Source organism: Columba livia, chromosome 6 (assembly GCF_036013475.1).
Source record: "Columba livia isolate bColLiv1 breed racing homer chromosome 6, bColLiv1.pat.W.v2, whole genome shotgun sequence".
In the NCBI taxonomy this organism is placed as follows: Eukaryota; Metazoa; Chordata; class Aves; order Columbiformes; family Columbidae; genus Columba; species Columba livia.
This window is the reverse complement of record NC_088607.1, coordinates 5,226,210-5,248,015: the sequence shown is the minus strand read 5'-3', so window position 1 is coordinate 5,248,015 and position 21,806 is coordinate 5,226,210. Positions and strand designations below refer to the sequence as shown.

Below are 21,806 nucleotides of genomic sequence, written 5' to 3'. Positions count from 1 at the left end.
TGGAACAGAGGGGAGGGTGACACTTGGCCTGTCAAGGATGCTGTGGACAAACACAGTGCTCTGAGTGCAGAATGAGGCTGTGACAACTCTGGAAATGAAGAACAGAAACATTGGCTTACAATGGATCCCAGGAGTAATTAACTAAAAATAAAACAAATCAGAAAACAAGCTTGACAAATCATTTTTCCCATATGAATGTGCTACAGAATCCTTTAGATTAAATATGTGAAGTGTGAGTGTATTCAGATGGCAGCCTTCAGTCGTTACCAGAATAACACTGACAGCATTATAGAGCAGTTTAACTCCTTATTATGTTCTTTGAACCAAAATTAAACTACAGAAGCAAATCTGAACAGCTGGATTTGCGGTTAGGTGAGGAAGTCATTGTCTAGTCTTAAAATTGAGATCCAGGATTGAGGGATATTTATTTTTAATCTGAAATTCCGAATGCTGAGTGACTGTTTAAAGTTTATACACTTCTGCTCAAATCTATCTGTGTACAGTCCCACCCGTCTGCGTACAGGGTTGTATTCACTTGGTGGTACAGGAAACAACATGGACAGATGGTACCTCAAAACTGACCCATGTGCTTGAACCCACAGACGTGAAATTGGAACCCCAGTCAAAGGTCACAATTTGTAATTTACAAAAACCTGAGGATTTCAGTGAGTTCCAGGGAAAATTGACATTCCAGGGCCCTGATCTCTGGGTGGCCATATGGGAAAGTCAGGTTGAAGTAGGCAACAAAAACATTGTTTTCAGGAGGTTCCCATGGTTTGGTGTCTGTTAAAAACAAACAAAACCCTCTTCTTCAGCAAAGCTCCTTTCCTTATTGATTCGAGAGTGTGTTTCTAAATTGTTTTCTTTTAGCCAAATGGTTCTGGTACTCGGCTGTGCCCTGTGTTTGCTGGCATGGGACAGGGCTGGTGTCTCCCTGCCTGTGGTCCCTGTGACACCCGGGACACCTTTGTCCAACTCTGTGCCCCTGGCAGGCAAAAGCTGGACTTGAGCTCCCTCTGCGTTACCTGGTTTCTGAGCAAGGAAGCCTTGCCGTTTCTCTTGTTGAAGCAGCAGCTCGTTTTCTCATTTGCTTTTAAAAATCAGAATCCAAATGGTGTTAATTTGCTGCTGGATTGTACTATCTCATTGTTCCTGCTGTTGTAACACTGACAAAAATCCAGTGATATCAGTTGGGTGAGAACAGTAGAGCTGTGCACAAAAGCAATTTATATTAAAAAAGCCAACTTTTGCTGTGTTCCCTAACACAAAAATTAAAGCTGAAGTCTGGGGGTTCAGGCAGGGAAGTGACAGTAGTTGTGCAATAACTCAGACCTCTAAGGCTGCCTTTTCCTATGTCTTTTCTCTCCACAGCCCTTGTGGGCCAGGTGATGATACACAGTTGGCTTCTCCCCTTGATCCTTCTGAAGAACTCTTTGCTGTTTCCACAGCGGATGGAGATGTTGGCCCCACTGATGCTGCTGAGCTGACTGAGGCGAGGTATTGTATGAAGCCATTGGAGGGGGCACTGGGAAACAGCTGCAAACTGCTTACTGGTGTGGGCTGGTGAAGGACCCCCAAGGTCAGCATTAGCCAAGAAATTGCCGTCACTCTTCTTGGGTAGATATACGACTGGTATGGCCAGTTGCCGATGGGTTTGCTGAGTCTGTCTGTAGTCAGTGGAGCATCTGTCAGTGGAAATCTTTACCAGAATGTAAACTTCCCTCTACCAAAACCTTAGGAGTAAGATGCCATTTACATTTTCCTGAGACTGAGTCACTTTGGCACATAGGAAGGTCATAGAATCATAGAACGTCCTGAATTGGAAGGGACCCACCAGGAGCATCAAGTCCAACTCCTGTCCCTGCACAGAACAACCCCACAGTTCACACCTTGTATCTGAGGGTGTTGTTTAGTCACTTTTTGAACACTATCATGCTTGGGGCTGTGACACCTCCCTCGGGAGCCTGTTCCACTGTCCAGCACCCTCTGGGTCATGCCACGTGAACCTGCAATATATACCTTATATTTTTTATGTGTGTTTTTGTTGTTGTTTGTTGGGTGTTTTTTTTGTTTGTTTGTTTATTTGTTTATTTGTTTGTTTTAATTAGCACAAGGTAAATAATCCTTTGAGCATTTTTTAATTTGGAGAAGTTACTTAACAGCGTAATACTGATTATGAAGCATTCAAGTGTCTCATCTCTGCTGGACACTGGGGGTTTTGTCTGCTTTTACTTGCATCAAGAAGGGAAACTGTTGCTTTATTTGTGCTGGTGGCAGTTGGGTTGTCAGGATCTTTGGGCTTATGAACTTGTCATAACTGCCAACAGGAAGCCTTGAAGGGTGTGTTTGCCCTTCAATCATTGTAAATTCAGCGGAGTGTAAATATACACAACATATTTAAGCTAGCATTAAATTGGTTAGCTGAAGTAGCAATAATATGCTATCAAAGGCAGAATGGAGCTTGTGTGGTTTGCTCAATCCACCTTAAAAGCTGAGTGACTTTGCCGTGCAGCCTGTGCTGGTCTTCCACCAGTCCCCAAGCTGGTTGGTCACTGGTGCTGGCTGAGCGAATGTGTGAGAAACACACTTTTTCCTACAATCAGGGTAAGATGATCTAGTGAAGTTTACAGTGAGCAGCTAATGATGTGGATTTCTTCCAGTTCTAAGTTTTCAGTCAGAGAGCTGTGTTTCTTTGTTTTTAAAAATGTAATTGAGTTACTGACGAAATTTTGGCTTCTGTTTTATTTCCTCGTTAATGGATTGTTGCCCATAGCAGCAAGGTGGTTAGAAAAGAGTGAGCAGTAACTGAGGTGGAGCTCTGAGCTACTTTCTGAATGCGGAAGAATAAAAGAAGACTAACAACAAAAGTGCTGTGAGGATTTATATACGGTGTCTGGACTGCAGTCTGAAATAGAAGACTCTGTTGCCCTTGGGGTGATAGTTTGCTGTTTGTAGGGAAAAAGGCACACGAGCTGTCTGTGATTAAATATCACCTTAGGAAACATTTAGGAAGAGCAGTCCTGGTGTGCCTTAATTTACTGCTTCTTGTAAACCTTGTGGATTCACACTGTTCACATTCTTATCTGGAATTTACAGTTAATTATGTCACAACTTTTATTTTCATCTACTTTGTATGTTCTGTCTTTAAAATGTTTTGACTGTAAGTCTCAGGGTTCCTTGCATCATCCCTCTTGTGTGGGCTGCAAAAGCTGGTGCTGAGCTTTGGTTTGCCCAGACTGGGGGCTGAGCCCAGGGTCTGGCTCTTCTTTCCATAACCTGACCTGGAGGAAGGTGCCAGGATTTTTACAAGGGTTCAGTGCTAAAAAGTTGAAAACCTGGGATACTCAGCATGGAAGCAGGTAGTTTTTCTGTGTCATGAAAGGAAGGAGAGTGAGAAAGAAATACACTGTGGTCAACTGGAATGAACCTGGCTGCAGGTAGTTCTGTGTTTTCTTTTGTTTAAGTTTGTTTGTTTGTTTTAAAGCTGCACAAGTTAACTCTTGTCGGTATTGTTTGTTTTTCTTCCTCCTTTATTTTGCATCCTTGTTCAGCCTCAGACATAAAACCTCCCTCTTCATCTTGCATCTGTCTTTCCTGTCCAGGCTGTTGTCACTTGCCAGGTTCTCAGTGAGCCTTGCAGAGACATCCTCTGGTGTCCTGGGAGGACAAGGGCAGTAGCTCCCACATGTGACCACCCACAGATGCAGCTGGTTGGCAGAAAAGGGGTTAAAATCAGTGCAGCTGGACCCTGTTTGATCTCTGGTCTGAAACAACCCTGGCACACAGTAACAAACACTGCTGGCTTCTCTGTGGTTTGCTCAGACCCGATAACAATATAATGTTGATAGCAAATGAAAGGAATACTCCTAAAATGCATGGGATTATGCTGACAATGAGGATCAGTAATAGCAGGACTGGGTTTTTCTTATCCAAGGGAAGAGTTTCAGTGATGATTGTTGTTTCATGTAATTGCTGTATGCCTCATCTTCTTTTCACTGGTGATATGGAGCAGATTCTTGCCTATATAGTAAGGTGATCATATTAAAGCCACTGTTTTTTTGGCATTTTGTGTAGAAATACTGCACCACTGTTTTTCAATATGATTGCAAAAAAGTTATCTAGTGCATACTTGTGTCACTTTCCGGTTATACCTGTGAATTATCCTTTTAGAATGTTACCAGGGCTATTAGATGGCATGATGCGACTCCAGTCTGTCTGCAGCGAAGTACAATTATAAAGTGTTTTTCCCTGAATATACTTAGTTATTTACTAATAAGTTCCTTTTGTTTCCAATGGGGGTGTCACATAATGCAGATACTTTGCACTTTGAGAGGGGAAAAATAATAGTGCGTATAATGCCGGGGTCAGTTTGTGTTAAATGTCTTCCAGATGGCAGTGCATAATAAGAGATCAGGTTGTCCCTCCATCTGTCCAGTCAAGAAACTGTATCTTTGTTTTGCTTCTTGAGGATGACTGTATGCCTTTCTCCTCCCCTGCTGGTAATACATTGATCAGGGACAACATGGTATCATCTGCTCAGTAAGCAGATTTTATTTACTGTATCTACAGAGGAGTGCCCTGAAAAGAATTAGGTAAAAAGTTCACCGGCTGTTCTGCCAAGCATTTTTGTTTAGCAATCAAACTGAAAGGCCAAGTTCACTCGGATTTTCCAGCACACGTTGCACTAGGAGCAATTTTGGCTAGACACGTCTTGCTCTTTGTGCTGCAGGTGCAGAGCTCTGCAACAGGACTGCTGGTTTATATGAGAAATGTTTGGATTGGAAAAACAGAGAAGGCAGATAAGTGCCTGGGCTATACAAGAGCACAGCTTAGCTCAGGTCCATGGTTAGAGGTGTTAGACATTTCAGAGCAGTGTCTGCCTGTTCCCTGCAACTTGCTGCCCATCTTGTGGGCAAAAAAATCCTGCAGGTGCCTGGGAAAAAAATGGCAGCTTGGAAAGCACTTGCTGTGCGAGTTGGCTTTAGGGTCAGGCCATAGGTGACAGGCAGGACAGCACGATGTGCTCCCTTCCACATGCTAAAGAAAGCTTCTCCTCTTGCATTTAATCTCCAGGTAAGGTTGCAGTGTTTAGTCCAGACCAGACAGAGCTGGTGCAGCTCAGTTGTGAATACAAGGGAATGAAAACTGTTCTAAACCTGAGCTGGCGTTGGAAAATGTTGTGTTCCCCTGCATCAGCCCTTGTCCCAGCTCCTGTTATGCAGAGGGTGTATTAAGGGGTCACAAGGGAATTTGGGAGTGGTGATGTGGGATGCACTAAAAGCTGCGTTGCTTTATCCACAGATGGACCTTTCCCAGTAGTGCGGTTCACAGCCTGGGGAGCTGTGATGCTCGCAGGGTGTGCTCTGCAGTGTCATCAAGACAAGCTGGCAGGAATACCCTGGGGCATCTGTACACACAGACAGGCAGAAAATGACTTTTGAGAATTTCTTAATAATAAACAGAGGCGGAGATTGAAAAATGTTTGTTTTCTAATCATCCCAACTCTGCAGGATGAAGACTGCCGGATGCGTAATTCATTGTGCACTGGGAAGACTTGGCTCTTTCAGTAGTATCCTCGTTACAATGGTTTGAACGTAACTAATTGGAAAATAATCTTAATGGCAAAGCTTGTTTTAGTAAGAGCTCTGGAGAAGTAGAGATTTTAATGTAGCCACTTCATGTCTGAGCTGCTACAAGTACCACGAGTTGATAGGTGCACAAAAGTTGATGTAGACAGGCTGGATTGTTTGAAGTGGACAAGAGGTGCGTGTTTTGGATAGGGTTGCTGTGCTGTGCTACTCAGCCTCAGTTTGTGCTGTCTGTACCATTTCTGAGCTGCTCTCATTCTGCCACATCCCTTTTGCGGTTATCATGCTACCAGTGGGCAGCACCATCTGCAGGTAATGTCCATCTGGTGATGGGCAATCACCAGTAACACAATGCTGTTGCAATCCTAACTGCAAACCACGCTGAACAGTACCAAAATTACTATGTGGCAATATTAGCCCCAGACCTGGTGTGATTAGTCTTGCAACCTACTTTTCGCTGCCTTGCTCAACACCCCTTGGTACTTTGGACCCCTTATCAGAGCGACAGCAGTGAGGAAGAGGAGTGGAGGCTGCACATGGTACCTTGTCCCACAGTCCACCCACCTGTGGAACATGAGTGGATGCCTCCCAGTACTCATGTCGGTGCAAGATGTCTGAGAAAATGCAAAAACTGCATCTCCACTGTGTTCATTTACAATCCCACTTGCACATGTAAGGCAGCTGACACTTGGCAGGGGTGGTCTTTATGGGAATCCAGTACTTGACGGTTTAGATGAAGCTTGGAAAGACGAAGGGAATTTACTTGTGGGTTTAAAAGCATATAGATACTATAGCTTATAGAAGTATTATAGGATCACAGAACATTTTGGGTTGAAGGGACCTTCCCAGCTCCCACAGTGTCACCCCTGCCATGAGCAGGGACATCTTGACCAGCTCAGGCTGCTCAGAGCCCCATCCAGCCTGGCCTGGGATGTCTCCAGGGATGGTTCATCCACCACCTCTCTGTCCAACATGAGCCAGGCTCTCACCACCCTCAGGGGCAAAAACTTCTTCCTCATGTCCTCCTGAATCTCCCCTCTTTTAGTTTAAAACCATCACCCCATCTCTTATCACAACAGGCCCTTATCGCCACAATGTCCCCATCTTTCTTATCAGCCCCTTTTAAGTACAGAAAGGCCACAATAAGGTCTCCCCGGAGCTTCTCTTCTCCAGCTGAACACCCCAACTCTCTCAGCTTGTGTTCCCAGCAGAGCTGTTCCAGCCCTGTGCCTTGTGAAGGCCGGGGAGCAGAGCTCTTTAAAAAATGCCTGTGTTTTGATAGCTAGTTTTGCTTTGCAGAGAGTGTCAGGAATGACGTTAGTCAAAGCGTATCTCTGAAAATTTCATGTAGAAAGGGGGAAGCCGAAGGGCTGCGATGGACAGCAGGGGGTGGGAAGAGGGAACAGGTGCTGCTGTGGGCGATTAACTGGGACGGTTTTATGTGTTTGTAACATAAGGTCCATAATTTTATGAGTGCTTCGTATTCTTGCTTGGCTGGGCCCTCTTGTGAATTGTTTGGGTTTTGCAATTCTTTGTTTACTCTCCAAACAGATGTTCAGCCCTCGCTTATTTTTAGCAGTTCACTTTTTGCTTTAAAATTTTACTTTCTCTAATCTTTGTGTGACCCTATATAGTCACATTGCCTCTGTATATGTTAGATGCTATTTACTATATTAGGGCAAAGACATTTTTAGCAAAGGGAAAAGTCCTTTGCATGAAAAAGGAAACAGCTTGCTTTAGTTATTTATTTGCTTATTTGTGTTGAATTGATGTGACTGAAAATTTAGGAACCCTATGTCAGTGTCAGATCAGTTTGGACAAACTGGGGAAAGGGACAGAAAGAAGAAAGGAAGGGAGGGAGGGAGAAGTGCTTAAAACAAAGTTAATTTCTTAGAAGAAGTAACTGAGTAGCCATCCTATATGGTACAAAGCAACTTAATGGATATGAGCTAATCAAGATAATCATTCTCAGAAGGAGCTTTTGTGATCTTAGTAAGTTAGTGGAGAAACTCTTTGGGGAATAGTTGTTCTCGTGCTCATTTGTATTGTAACTAAAGTTAGGGATATGATTTACGTTTGTCCTCTGTTTGTATACATGTTTCTAAAGAAAGGAACAGTCTGTCCCTGAACCTGACCAACTCTTACTCAGTAACGCAATTTAATTGACCTTCTACAATTACAGTATAATTACTGAGGGGAAGAGGAGAGGAAATTTTAAAAGGAATGGCTAAGATAGCTGTTTATATTTAGTTCAGGAAACCTAAAAGAAGCTTCTCAGCCAAGACCTGGTGCCATCAGCATTTCCTTATTAAGTGCTTGTGTCTGGATCTCTGGAAGCAGGAGCTGGTGGGATGGGAGGCTGTGGTGTGTGGGACATCTGTGTCCCTCTGTGTCCCTCTGTGCCCAGGGAAGGGCAACATGGTGTGACAAGACCCTACACTGCTCCTGCTTTTGAGACATGAAGTCATTGATTATTTAGTCTCATTTCTGTCATTAGTGTAATGAGTGTGGCCAAGAGCAGGGGGAGCAGTATGGTCACCAGTCTGCTGTGAAGAAACTTGGTCCTTCCAACCTGTATTTACACACTGTGGAAATCACTACGTGGCTGTTGCGCTTCTGGGCTTGGATGTTGTGGGGCTTTGCTGAGCAGAGGGACTTGCAGGAATTAACAAATACAGCAGCATTGCAGTCCTGTAATCTTAACAGTCATGCCATGAGTTCAGGGATTATTGTGCTTTTGGTTTTGCAGCACAGGGAGAGCTTTTAAACTGAGAGAAGGTTTTCATCACGGATTTTAGGTTTTTTTCTAAAAGAGAAGTCGCTCAAGTCACTTAATTGAATGTTGGTGTTGTACGCTGAGGAGAAAAGGCTGTGTGAGAACTGCAAAGCGGTCCTTAGAGATTTATTTATTTTCCTCTTTTCATATACAGTTAAATTCCTCTGTCAGTTAATGTTATGGTCTATAAGAGCTGTCAAAACTTTGCAGTATTACTGGTTATGTGGCGATCCGAGAAATTAAGTGAAATAGCAAGCGTAGAGAAATTAAGTGTTGGAAGAAGCAATTTGTGGGAGGTGGGATAGAGACGGTATTGGGGAGGGGGCGATGTTCTCCTTAGAGCTCCTTAGTTTAGATCCAGCCAAAGTTCATCTTTTAAGGAGACTTTGCTAAAGTGTCCTGGGCGCTTCTGAAATTTGTCAGCTTCTTGTTAATAATTGTTTTGCAGCACTCCCAAGCCTGATAGCTGCGAAGAAGTTGATAACCTTGTTTCTGGGGATGTATCTTCATCTGCGGCCCCTGGTGATGGTGTAGAGTTGCCTGCTCAAGAAGCTGAAGGTTTCACAAGGGAAAAAACGAGGTATCGTACAATGTTGTTTCATACACTAAAATAAATTTCTATGTTTGTACATCCTTCGCTTAAGAAAACATAACTAGCGTGAAAGAGGATAAATAACTTGAGCAGATGTTTTATCTAAGGTATATAAACATTTTGTTCCTGTATTTTGAAACCAAACAGTAGACTATTAATACCTGCTTAATCTAGTATATTTGCTCCAAAAGACCAGAAGAGGGAGCTTGGACTACACCGGTTATTATTATGCTGATCTTCCCTGCTATTTTTAAGTTAATACATTTTTAGGTTTTTTTCCTGAAATATTTTCCTGTCTCGAAGTTCAAGATACTTTTTTATGCTATTTTTTTTTTTTTTGGTGCAACTGTGCAAGATCAGGTCATATTCAAGAGGACTATTCTGCTCATTCTCCTTCAGATGCTGCCAGCATCTTCCCTACCCCACACCGGTGATTTGCATTGTAGTTGTCAGTACTGAAGGAAGAAGTTCAGCTTGGTTTTGTTCATGCTGAAGAACTGTTGAATTATCTTGATTTCAGAGTTGATATTTCCTTCAGATTTGCATTGATCGGTGCCATAGTGTTGCATAGACGGTCTAGGAAATTTTTGCTTGGAAAAGCCCCATCTCAGATATAGTCAAGACGAGACATGTGCTTGGATATTCATGTCAGAGCTTCAGATGACGCCTGCCGTGCGGGTGATTAACCAGTAAGCCGTTGTGGCTCGGCAATAAAGGCATGTCCATGTTGTGACATCTATTAATGGAAAAGGTCACAGCGCAGCTGAGAATATTACACGGGCGCTCCCTGGAGAATAGTGTTCTCCACCCTACAAATACAAGCGGGCAGCTCGTGACAAGTATGATACAAGACAGGAGACACCACGGGAAATGCAGCTATTCCACTAAAGCTCTGCTCAGAAATGTCTAGAGACGCTGCTGTCAGCGGGAGGATATTCTGAATCATGAATGAAAACACACACAACAGACACGTTCTGCTACGGAACAGTGAATGAATAGCTATCAGCAAATGTTATTCAAAAAAACACCCACCACATGGTGTCTAGGAAACATTGGTTAACTTTTTAAAATAAAGTTCTGATTATTTTGATCAGAAAATGGTTTCCTCAGCTCTAGTGTATGTGCTTGCTGTAACACAGGCCAAGTTTTCTATGTGATGTTCCTCCGTGATCCTGTACTGGATCTGTGCTTTTAAACCTGTGTGTAGTTGGTGGGGAACAGAAGTCCTCAAAGGTCTGTTCTGCACCAGTATGCAAGTTCTGTAATCTGGAGAGAATTTCCTGAATGAAGAGTAGATAGCATGGCCCTTCTCTAAAAAGGGAGAAAAATGCAAGTTAGAAAATATTCACCCCAAGATGTTGGTTCTTTCCAGAGAATATCCAAATTTGTTTAAACTTTATGGATACCCTGGACTGAATTTCATATTCTGAGAGTGCTTTTGTTTACTCCGAGGTGACTGGTATTTACAAATCCAAATAGAAACCACCAAAGCACATGGTGATTTTTTTTTCCTTTTCATCATAATTCAGCCTTGAAGAGAGCAGAAATAATTTTAGAACTCTGCAGACAAGCAGAGCTGCTGTGCTCACATATTTAGATTGGCTTGTGCCTCTGAAGTTTGTTTGGTTTTGATAACCATGTAGTGTTTAATAATGTAAATATCTATGTGTGCATAAGAATCTCTTGGATGTGGTAAACAATGTTAAATGTAATTAAATAATATTAGTAGAATGGCTCAATGTAGAACCACAATCCAACCTAGGATGTCAGTAACCAAAATGTACACTGGCAAACATCCTTGTTGTGCCTTCTGAATAGTCATTTTATCACTTGCAACCGTCTTTCTCTGAAGCTGAACTTGCACCGTAGTGGAAATTAAAATGCATACAGAGGTGAGAATTGGAGATATCTGTGGGACAAAAGATAATTCTTGCACCCTCTCGAGAAGCAAATACATTATTGTCCAAACAGCTCTTTGCTGTTATAATCAGCCCCTTATGTAAATGCTTCTTGGACTATCTTGCATTTTTATGTGATTCGTGTGTATCAAGTCAAATCAGCCATGGAAAATAATAGCATGCAAATCAGGTTATGTTTCAGTTTGTCACGTTTATAGCGAGTGCTTGGACGGCAAGATGCTAAACTTCTGGAAATGCTGTGCCACAGCAGAGTTTTGTGCAAAACAGAGCCTTGAGGCATTTCGATTTCCTCTGTGATTATGATGGTTACGTTATGAACTGTGTCAGTTCATAATTTGGGAGAAGTGCTGAAATAGTGCTAGTGAGTGTAATGTGTCCTTTATACATGGAGCTGGAAGGCTCTGAAGAGCTGATCCACCCCTCTGGTTGTCCTGTAGGGAAGAGAGATGGGTCTAATCCATTCTGTAGAGCAAAAAACAAATGCATGTCCTCACCTGTAGCCTCACTACCTGCTTTGAAAGTCATACCTGTCATCTTCCATGTGGCTGTTTGGTTGAGAGGTGAGTCCTCCTTGTCAGACACAGAGCCAGTTTTCTTTCAAGGGCTAAACCAGATTGTGATCAGATCATTTTGAGAGACTCCGGATGGACAGGGAACTTATGCTGATCTCTGAATCTCAGAAATTAAATACATTTCTGTGTCTTACCAAGTTTTGAGCCTGGAACCAATTGGAAGCACAACAACAAATCTTTGTGTCGAAAGCAAAAAGTCACAACTGTCTTTACAGAAAGCTTCGCTTTCTGTGGTATTGGATTCCAAAAGGTGGTTTCATAATACATCCCTGTGGGGGAGCAAAGGCAAATTATTGATGTCACACAGAAAAACAGGATATAATAATCACATAATCATGTGATCATGTGTTGAAAACAGGTTTTCTCCTTTTTCCCACCTTTGGAGAGTCTTGGTGTAAAACTATGTAAATAAAAATCAATGTATTGCCTTCATTTATGACCAATACTGATAATCCTAGACTGAGCTGCTTTCAATGACGTAATCAAAATCAAGAAGGATTTAAGTGGGATTTAGAAACACACAGCTTTTTTCCTTGGGTGAATTTAACCCTTTCGAAAGGGATGAGTTATTCCAGTAAGTCTGCAAAGTGCACTGAGCAAGAACAAGATGGAAAATGCAAGTAAGGGATACAAATGCAATCTCAAGGCCTCATTGTTTCCAAAGTGTGGGTGTGGGGTTTTGAGGTGGGTTTTTTTGTTTGTTTGTTTTGGTTGGTTGTTTTTTTGTTTGTTTTGGGTTGGGGTTTTTTTGTGGAGTGGGGGGAGTGTTTGGGTTTTTGTGTGTGTGTGTTATATGAACTGGATAGTACTATACCTCTAATGTGTGTCTAGACTGTCTGGTACACAAGGGAAGTGATGATGGGTTTTTTACAATAGCAGCAGAATGAAGGTATTGAAATTAAGTTGCTTAGGACTTGGAAACTAAAACCCATAAAATTTGTAGGGGTTTCATCATCTTCTGGAGCACAACATAAAAAATAGACACCTTCCATCTCATCAGCTGATCTGCGGCAAATGAAGAGGAATGAACCACAGTTCTGCTCTTTGTTCATTTCCTCCATTCCAGGTTTTTAAGAGGTGGTGTCTCCTAAGTGACCTGTTCAGAACTGCTCAGCCCCAGGCAGGAGGATGCTTTGTGTTGCTCACTGTAGGTCTCTTCAGCCTATTACTGAGCCATAGCATCAAATCCTGGGATGTGTTTTAAGCCAAAAATATTGTGGACTAAGTGCATTTTCCTGTAGCTGACTGTGACACTGGTATTGTTGGGTCTCTGGGGGAGGGACTGGATCCTGTGGGGGACTCTGGGTGAATCCATGACTGGGGGAATGGTCCTGTGTGTGATGGAGACTCCCATGTTGTGTGCTGGCAGAGGACAGTTTCTATAAACCAGCAGCAGTTCAACAAACAGTGTCCAGTAACCACATTTTTAACAGGCAAAGCATTAATGGATGCTCGATGGAAGTGGGAAATTTCACCGGCTTTCTAACCTTATCTTTGTTCTGAATTTAGGCTCTCTAGGGTGCGTTCTGCCTGCGTGTTTATCCTCAAAGAGAGCAATTATTTGTGTGTGTTGTAAAGCTTCTCTCTGTATGTGTCAGTGGACAAAAGGGCGACACTAGCCCTCTGTTTGCTTGTTATTACTGTATATTTTACAGGTTCCCTCAGGCAATATATGGTAATTTCCTTGCTCCTAGAACAGGTTCAGCAGCATGAAAATGAATATGTCATTACACTAATTAATCCATCCACAAGGAATTTGAGAATGGCATTAATCATCTCGCATCAACCCTACAAAACTGTGGCAGTACAGACTCAGGACAGAAATATTATACACATGGTGTGGGCTGTGGTTCCCTGTCAATGTGGTACACATGGTGACAGCTCCGATGGCACCAGAGGAGGGTGGAGGACTTGCAGGGCGTCACTTCTTGTCCTACAGCACGTAATGGATGGTTTAAAGCTGTTGGGTCAGGTGTAATCTGTATTTCTCAGTAATTAATGTTATGCTTAAATATGCCCTGTGCTTTTGGAGCACTCTGCCCCTAATGCAAGATATTGACCCTTCTTTTAAAAATAGAAGCAAAAAGAAATCCCTGAAAAATACCAAAAATGCTTCATTTTCTGTTAACTCTTTTGAAATCAGATGGAAGCGGTAAGCTAACTTCTTAGAGAAATTACCTAGTCGTCATCTGACCGCCCATCCTTTGCCATCACAGCAAAGTCTTGCACCAGGCGGGAGTCCCGTTCTTGTCTGATTTCTTCATCCCGCATTTTCACATTCTAATTCTTCACATCGGCCCTGAGGGCAAGAGACCTTCGGACTCTGCCGCCTGAAATCTCCCACAATGAGGTGCCCTCAGAGAGTTATTTGCTCTGATCTTGTCAGCTGAGGGCAGGTGCACAAAAGCCCTTAAAACATCATTTTCCTCCTGGCATTATGCATCTCCTTTCCTAACAAGCCTGGCCCAGCTGTCTTAGGGATCTTACACCTTGGGGTGTTTACGGGCTTAGAAAGCAATATGGAAGCAAGAAAAGGTCCCCTGGTCTGGGATGGTGGTTTTGTAACTCCAGTGCATGGAAACATGAACAGAGCTTTGAGCATTTAGCTCATGGACGTGGTCTACAGAGGCAGATTCAACAGTAAAACAAACTCCTTCCTTTGGTGTGGTTATGTTTGTGGTCTCAGTCTGAAGGCTGGGCCAAAAATTTGGAAAACAGGGGGTTTAAAGTTTTTTTTGTGATCATTGAATTCAGGCCTGGTTCATACAGCAGTGGCACGAGACAAATGCAATCCAAAATTGAAGTGACTGTGCCCCAGCAGGTGGGGAAAGCACAGGAGCAAACAACAGGCCAGAGGCTGCACAAAATGGTGCAGGACAAAGAGCTTTGGGCAGCGGTTTGCCTGCCCTGGAACCTTAACTTGGGTGTTCTCTGTAGATCTGCGCCTCGAATCCTGGGGTCAGTTTTGGGCCCCTCATGACAAGAAAGCCCTTGAGGTGCTGGAGCAAGTTGAGAGAAGGGAATGAGGCTGGAGCACAAGTGTGATGGGAGCGGCTGAGGGACCTGGGGGTTCAGCTGGAGAACAGGAGCTGAGGGGAGACCTTCTGATCTCTGAACTGCATGAAAGGAGCTTGGGGCATGGAGGGGTCGGGCTCTGCTCCCAAGTAACAGGTGATAGGATGAGAGGAAATGGCCTCAAGTTGCACCAGGGGAGATTTAGGTTGGATATTGGGAAAAATTTCTTCCCAGAAAGGGTTGTTGGGCATTGGAACGTCAGTGGTTGGACTCAATGATCTTGATGGTCTCTTCCATCAAAAATGATTCTATCTGTGCGGTAGATAGATCCCCCTGTTCCTTTGGTGACATCTCTGCATGGCCACCATGGACACTTCCACTCTTGAGGGAGCAGCGCTCAGCCCTTGGAAACCTGATCTCCCTGTTTGTGTGGCTGCTCAATTTCATAAAACGCTTTTGTACGTGGAATCTTCTGGTGTGTTTAGTTCTCACGTTACTGATCGTAATTCACTGCCGACCTCTGAAAGAATGTAGCCCCCTGGCATTCTGAATAGCACCGTGCAGAGGCCCCTTTTGTTGTCTTTGCTGTGGGCTTCCCATGCAGGAAATTTCAATAACTAAGCAGGCATCTTGGTTATTCATAACTTGTAATGCCATTCATCTCACTTGCAATTTAGATTAAGCAGTGACCCTAGCAACTAAACAGGGATCAATGAGAGTGGGGGGCACATTTATTTATCTATTGATTTGATTTTAATTTTAATATATATTTTTTTTAGGAACCCATTCTAGTATTTCTTTCCAGTGAGCTGCACTGTCAGTCTTGGATGCATCATCACTAGTCACTTTGATTTGGCAGATGGAAATATTCTGTCAGTGTGCTCAGGCTTAAAATTCTGAGACAAGGTTTTTTTTCATGAACTAACAATGTATCAATGCAAATGAAGCACTCATGCTGTGTTAATCTAGATAAGCGGTGGAACAGACTGTATTTATCAAAGTATTTAATCTATAAAAGTTAAATCTCTGAAGCTTTATACCTAGTATCTCCTCATGTTATTTTGTGGTGCAGTATAACTTTACATCATGGTAACACAGATAGGGCTGTGTTATGTCAGGTATTGTATAGAGGCAGTTGAATTAATTGCTTTTATTATTCTTGAAGAGAATGTTGAAAAATATCCCACTGATTTAATACTCAGTAGTTATTTTGCTGCTCAGATTTCATCTACACTCTCTAGTCATGAATGAATATCCTGCTCTAAACCCATTTAAAAAAACCAATAAAACAAAATGAAGACACACACACCAAAAAACAACAACAAAAAAACAACAAAAAACCCAACAACAACAAAACAAAACAAAAAAACACCAGTTCCAAAAATCCTCAACCCCAAGACTGTGGTTTCAATCTGAATGTCTATCGTTCGTACTGTAGGGCTGAATTTCTGATTCATCTGCACTGGAGTGGGATTAATTTAGGGATAGCTGGATATTTAAAGGATGGAGATGAATGTACCTTTAAATTGCTAATTATAGACCATAATCATATCTTAATTATACTGTGGACATGAACTGCACTAAATGCCAATTTATTAGGCACTACTAAAGCATAGGCTTTACAATTTATGTTAACGCTTTACTAGGTTTTGCCAGTAAACCAACATGGGATGAATTTGTTATGTATTTTAGGTAACTTTTCAAACTTACTCTTTCATTTGTAGCATGAAGTTGCAGGGAGAAGGGAGAAGGGAGAAGGGAGAAGGGAGAAGGGAGAAGGGAGAAGGGAGAAGGGAGAAGGGAGAAGGGAGAAGGGAGAAGGGAGAAGGGAGAAGGAAAGGAAAGGAAAGGAAAGGAAAGGAAAGGAAAGGAAAGGAAAGGAAAGGAAAGGAAAGGAAAGGAAAGGAAAGGAAAGGAAAGGAAAGGAAAGGAAAGGAAAGGAAAGGAAAGGTCTATCTGCTTTCCTTCCACTGCTCTTGCTACTTGATAGAACTTAAGCAAATGCCACCTCCTGGAGAGCCACACAAATTGTTGAAGAGAGGAACAACCTCTTGCTATCAAGTAATGAGAGGTTGTTCCTCTCTTCAACAATTTGCTTAAGTTCTCTCTTTAGGATATCATATTTCAATATAATGAAGATTTTAAGTTTTACATCATGGTATATTCACATTCAACACTGGGGTTATTCCCTGAAGCAAAAGAAAAACTAAAATTGCACCTCTGGGGACATAGAGATTGAAGGGGTTATGGTTGCTTTCTTGCAAAGATTCCTCCTGGCACATCTCTGTGTGTAACTTAAGAGCAGAGTTAACTGGATAAAGAAGTGAAAAACCAAAGTGCAGGGTAGCAAATGCCTTGTAGCGTTCAACCAGCAGCTCATTGCTTGAAGAGTCAATTCACATCTTTGAAGTGACTCTCCTCAAGACAAGTGGAAATTATAAGACAGATCCTTTCTTGGTCACTTTGGAGATGGAGATAGGACTAAGGAGCAAAAAATCTGTCTGCAAGAGTGAGAGGGACTGATTTGGAGAATAAACAAACAAAAAAGGAAATTCTAAGTGTCAAAGGACTGAAAAAAATGCGTGGTGAGTAAATTAGCACAGGAATATGAGTAACGTGTCTAGAGCCATGTATTTTTGTGCAGCTGTAGCGAAGAATGCTTGAATTCTTTAAAAGACTGTAAAACCTTCTGTATAACCTTCAGAAAGATGAACGCCAAACCTTGAGTGGTTGAAAACAGTCTGCTTGACCTTCTCTCTAAGACCAGGATCAACACTGGTCCTGGGAGACCTGTGTTTCTGGAAGGATTTAACAGATGAAGCATATCAGCAAAGGCCGAGGGAGGCCGATGATCCTTGAAGGGTTTTAGAGTACAGGAGTCTCTAGCCTTAGGTGTCCGAAAAACGCTGTCACCACTGCACTTCAGAAGGTGTTAATGCTTTTATGTGTTGATATGTTCTCAGAAATGCAGCCAGCCTCTCAGAGGCACCAGTTTGCCTTGCAACTGTGTCTATACAGAAGTGCTGAATTTTTTTTTAACAGTTTGGTCCTTTTATGCCTTTAGGAAAGATGTTGCTCTTTCTTAGCGGCCTAATGTTGTGGATGTCCGAGCCATGAGCCCTTTGATAGCTGGCAGCCTGGTAATAAAGGAGTCCTTGAGGTGAACACCTTTTCCCAGGCTGCACTCAAGGCTTTGGCATCCAAAGGCAATATCTATATTTTTTATAAAGAAATTTTTTACACTGAGGGTGGTGAGAGCCTGGCCCAGGTTGGCCAGAGAGGTGGTGGATGAACCATCCCTGGAGACATCCCAGGCCAGGCTGGACGGGGCTCTGAGCAACCTGAGCTGGTGAAGATGTCCCTGCTCATTGCAGGGGTGGCACTGGATGAGCTTTGATGGTCCCTTCCAACCCAATCCATTCTGATTCTAAAATATAAATATTAAAAGAAAAAATAAATATTATGGCAGAAGGAGGATTCTGTTTGAACAATAATCTATCCTTTGTTAACATTTTCCCTTTTTTTTTTTTTTGGTCGGTTGGTTGTTTTTTGTAGCCAGTACTGTTCTTCAGAGCTTCGGCAGCAGCCTCCAGGATACTGGAGAAATCCCTCTTCGCTATTGGGGTGTTTGGTTTTGCTCTGTTCTACGCAGTTTGCTTTATATGGTGCTCTTTGTTGCACAGTACCTCAATAACACATTCCAGCGAGGAGGTGTAGCTTAATATTCATCCACTCCTTCCCAAGGGGGTAGATGTGTGAGGGGGTTTTTCTTTCAACATCCTCTCTGATGTTTTCCTGTGTGTATGTGTGGTCATGTTTATAACCGGCATTAATGCCTGGCAAGATGGGCAGTGGAGCCAAGAGCAAAGAAACAGAACATAAATTTTAGTACATCATAAACCTTATCACAGTCCTGTCCAGCTTCTTGATGGAAGCCAAAAATTTAAATTGAGTGCAAGTGACTCAAGTCTGAATTTATACATAAACATGAAATGTAATAAGACCAAATATTTAGGGTTCTGTACAGCATTTTAAACAACTAACCAGTAGACATCAAGTTTCAATAAAACATTCATTTTGCGTAGGCCAAAATATGGGTTTTGTTTAAATGGATGAAACAGGCCGGAAGAGAAAATGATACATTTTAAAGGATGGTGCTGAATACTTAAATACTCTTTTTCAGCAGTGGGCTCACGATAAGTTATGTGGCTTTTCATCGAGAACAACCCTGGGATGAAATGCCTGGGGCATCTTTTAAAGTCCTTTGATGCCACAGTGGGATTTTGGGGTTTTTTTTGAGCTATATCTGTGTGTTTTTCAGGTCCTAGGCAAGTTCTTACAAAATGTACTCATAGTGTCAATGCAATTCTTACATTTTTAAAAGCCGTCACTAAATTTAGCACTGGCTGCAGGGAAAACCTTCCATCGCTGCTGGTCGCCCCCGTTTGTGTTCACTCTGTGCTTCTGACCCACAAAGAAATCCAAGAGCAGAGCCAGCTCTGCAAGCTCATTGCTGGGGTTGCATGATGCTTAATCGCACATCCCCTCCCTCCCAAGCGCAACAAGTGAAATGAGTGGCATGATCCACTGAGCACCTAGTTTAAAGAATACGTTGAATTAGGTGAATGTAGCAACAAGCAAAATGACAGATTTCTCTCCAAACCTCAACCTGGGGTTGGTCCATAGACCATTTTATGGCCAGATCAGAAGTAAATCCACAGTTTTGTTTCTTGCGCAGTGTTGGCCAGAGACTTCAGTCTGTTATTACACTTGCATCCCTCTGGTCAATGAATACTTCCAAGTCCAAGGCTCAGTTACAGCACAGCTTTTTTTGAAAGACCATCACAGTCTGCAGCTTTAAAATTACTAAATGTGTTCTCACTGTACTCACTATTAGGAATTTGCATGTAAAGGTTGATTTGATTTTGTTTTCCTAATTTTAGTTTCTCTCATTGGATCTCATTGATGTAGTACTTGGTCAGGACTGCCTCTGCTGTTGAACATGTGTAGCTTTTCTTTGTGCCTTTGGGTGCAATGGACTGAGCTCCATCATTTTTGATCTGAAACACCTTCCTAAGGCTCCAAGCAGCTCCTTTGCCCAGTCAATGAAGTATTGACACTGAACTGACAGAAGCACATCCATCAAGGTCTCCCTAATGTTACAGCCCATGTTCTTGTTTTACCAGTGCTCCAGTTCACGTTGCTGTAATTGAGCTGCTTGGGTGGTTATTTTTCAAAGAGAAGAGTTAAATCCTGTCCCCTTTATAAGCAGGAGTGGCATGCAGGGGTTGAGCTGTCCTGTGGGGAATCTTTAAGCCGTGCCATGAGCACATGAGCTGGGGTGAGAAGGAGGCGACACCTTGTCCATGACACCCCGCACAATCAATCAGAACCCCCTGCTAACCCAGAATATTTGATAGATATATGCATGAAACTTGGGAGAGTTGACATAGGTGTTTTATTTATGCTTATAAATCTTATTTATGCTTATAAATATCTCAAGGATGGGTGTCAAGAGGATGGATGAGACTCCTTTCACTAGTGCCCAATGACAGGGTGAGGGGCAATGGTCACAGACAAAAGCACAGGAGGTTCCATCTGAATATTAGGAGAAACTTCTTTCCTGTGAGGTGCCAGAGGCTGCCCAGGCTGCCCAGAGAGGTCGTGGAGTCTCCTTCTCTGCAGACATTCAAACCCGCCTGGACACGACCCTGTGTGATCTGCTCTGGTGACCCTGCGTGAGCAGGTGGGTTGGACTGGATGATCTCCAGAGGTCCCTTCAACCCCATCCAGTCTGGGATTCTGTGATTTTAAGTATATTCATTATACGTGTTAGGAAGATGACACGATATTCCTGTTTTCCCCACTGGCCTGTGTTCTCCCTCTTGGCTTCCAGATACCTACTAGAGCTTTACATTCTCAATGTAGTGTTTGCTTTTCTAAGGATTTTTTTTTCCTATGTCTTCCTATGTGAAATCCAGGAGGGAGCTCTTACAACATTCAAAAGACCAGTCCTTTGTAGTTCAGTAGAGCTACCACATGCAAAACCAAAGCTGAGCTGTAACCTCAACCTAATAGGGTCTCTGGATACATCCGTGTAATTTTAGTCTGTTGGCTGGCACCATTCATTTCCCGTATTGGTTGGAAATACTGGAATTATTAACTCTTTCCTATCTACTGCCAGAGTGTACATGGGGCTTTTCATACACTGTCTTCAAATTCTGTGACTTACTTACTTGGGAATGGTCCTGACAAGTGTTCACCTGACGTTATGTTGACATTTTGCACACTCCGTTGTGTTTTTATTTGGCTCTGCTGATTTGCTGCCATTAACAATGTTGTCTGGTACACAGCATATTATGCTTATCCTGATAAATGTCTGATGAAGTAAATAGTGCTGTAAAAGGTTATAAAAACAGCCTGTATTCTCTAGCATAGAAGAGGTGCAAACCTGTCAAGGGACACTGTTTTCAGTTCTTGCTCTGCAAGTTGTAGAGCTGTGACCTTGGGACAAGTCTGGTTCCTCATCTCTTGCCCCGTGATGGCTGGAAATGGCTGTTTGGGCAGGTCAGGATGCCCAGGCAGTGAAATCCTTCCCCTGGGAGCTGGCAGATACAGAAGGGATTTGACACAAAAAATCAGAGCTGGGCTCTGCCTCAGAGTTTCGGGGTTAACCATGGCCCAGGCTCCCAGCAGGGCGCCAGAAATTCTGGAGCTCAGTCCCTGGGTGAGGCAGTGCTGCTGCTTCTCTGGGGAACCTGAGTTGAGAGTTGAGCAAGGAGACACTAGAAATGAGGGTTTGGCTTTCACCAGCAACAAAACAACCCCAAAATTTTAACTTGCTTGGCAGTTTGTGGCTAAACAAAGTGCTGGCTTACTGGCTTTTCCCTTTAGTTGTTTGGGGTTTTTTTTTAAGAAGAAAAATAAGCACGTTTATTTTGATGCTGTTCATAAAACAGAAGTTAATTTTAGACAATCTCTGGAAGTGAAATGTGCTTGTTGTTTACTAAGCATCTTGGTTTCTTCTTATCCCAAGAACAATTTACTGTGCTGCACCCGGAGAGACAGAACCTTGCACATGTGTACAGGGGTCCTTGTTTCAGTAAAGAAAGCAAACACGACGGCATTTCCCTTTTTGGAAGCAGAGAAAAAAAACCCAACCAAACAAAACCAAACAACGAACTGTTTAAAGTGTGAGCCTTGTGAGTCCTCCACTGAAACATGAAAGCCCATGCTGTGGTAGGTGATTGGAACTTAGTCTGTTTTAATATTTCTGTTAAATTTATCTGATCATTTTGACCTCTCTGCCCTGTCATGTATCCAGAATTGTTACATAGCTTCAAG

The 21,806-nt window shown here is 42.7% G+C and overlaps 1 protein-coding gene across 19 annotated transcripts in view; it reads left to right on the top strand.

Annotated features, from left to right (window-relative positions):
* The window catches only part of TACC2 (transforming acidic coiled-coil containing protein 2), a 140,735-nt gene that overhangs the window by 55,874 nt on the left and 63,055 nt on the right, over positions 1–21,806 (top strand). For 15 of the 19 annotated variants that reach the window (XM_021291993.2, XM_065066832.1, XM_065066830.1 and 12 more), the window contains 2 exons: positions 1,372–1,497; positions 8,813–8,944. In XM_021291993.2, coding sequence (XP_021147668.2) covers positions 1,372–1,497; positions 8,813–8,944 — 258 coding nt within the window. The remainder of the gene's footprint in view (positions 1–1,371; positions 1,498–8,812; positions 8,945–21,806) is intronic. The other 4 variants (XM_065066831.1, XM_065066829.1, XM_065066837.1 and 1 more) reach the window with 1 other exon arrangement.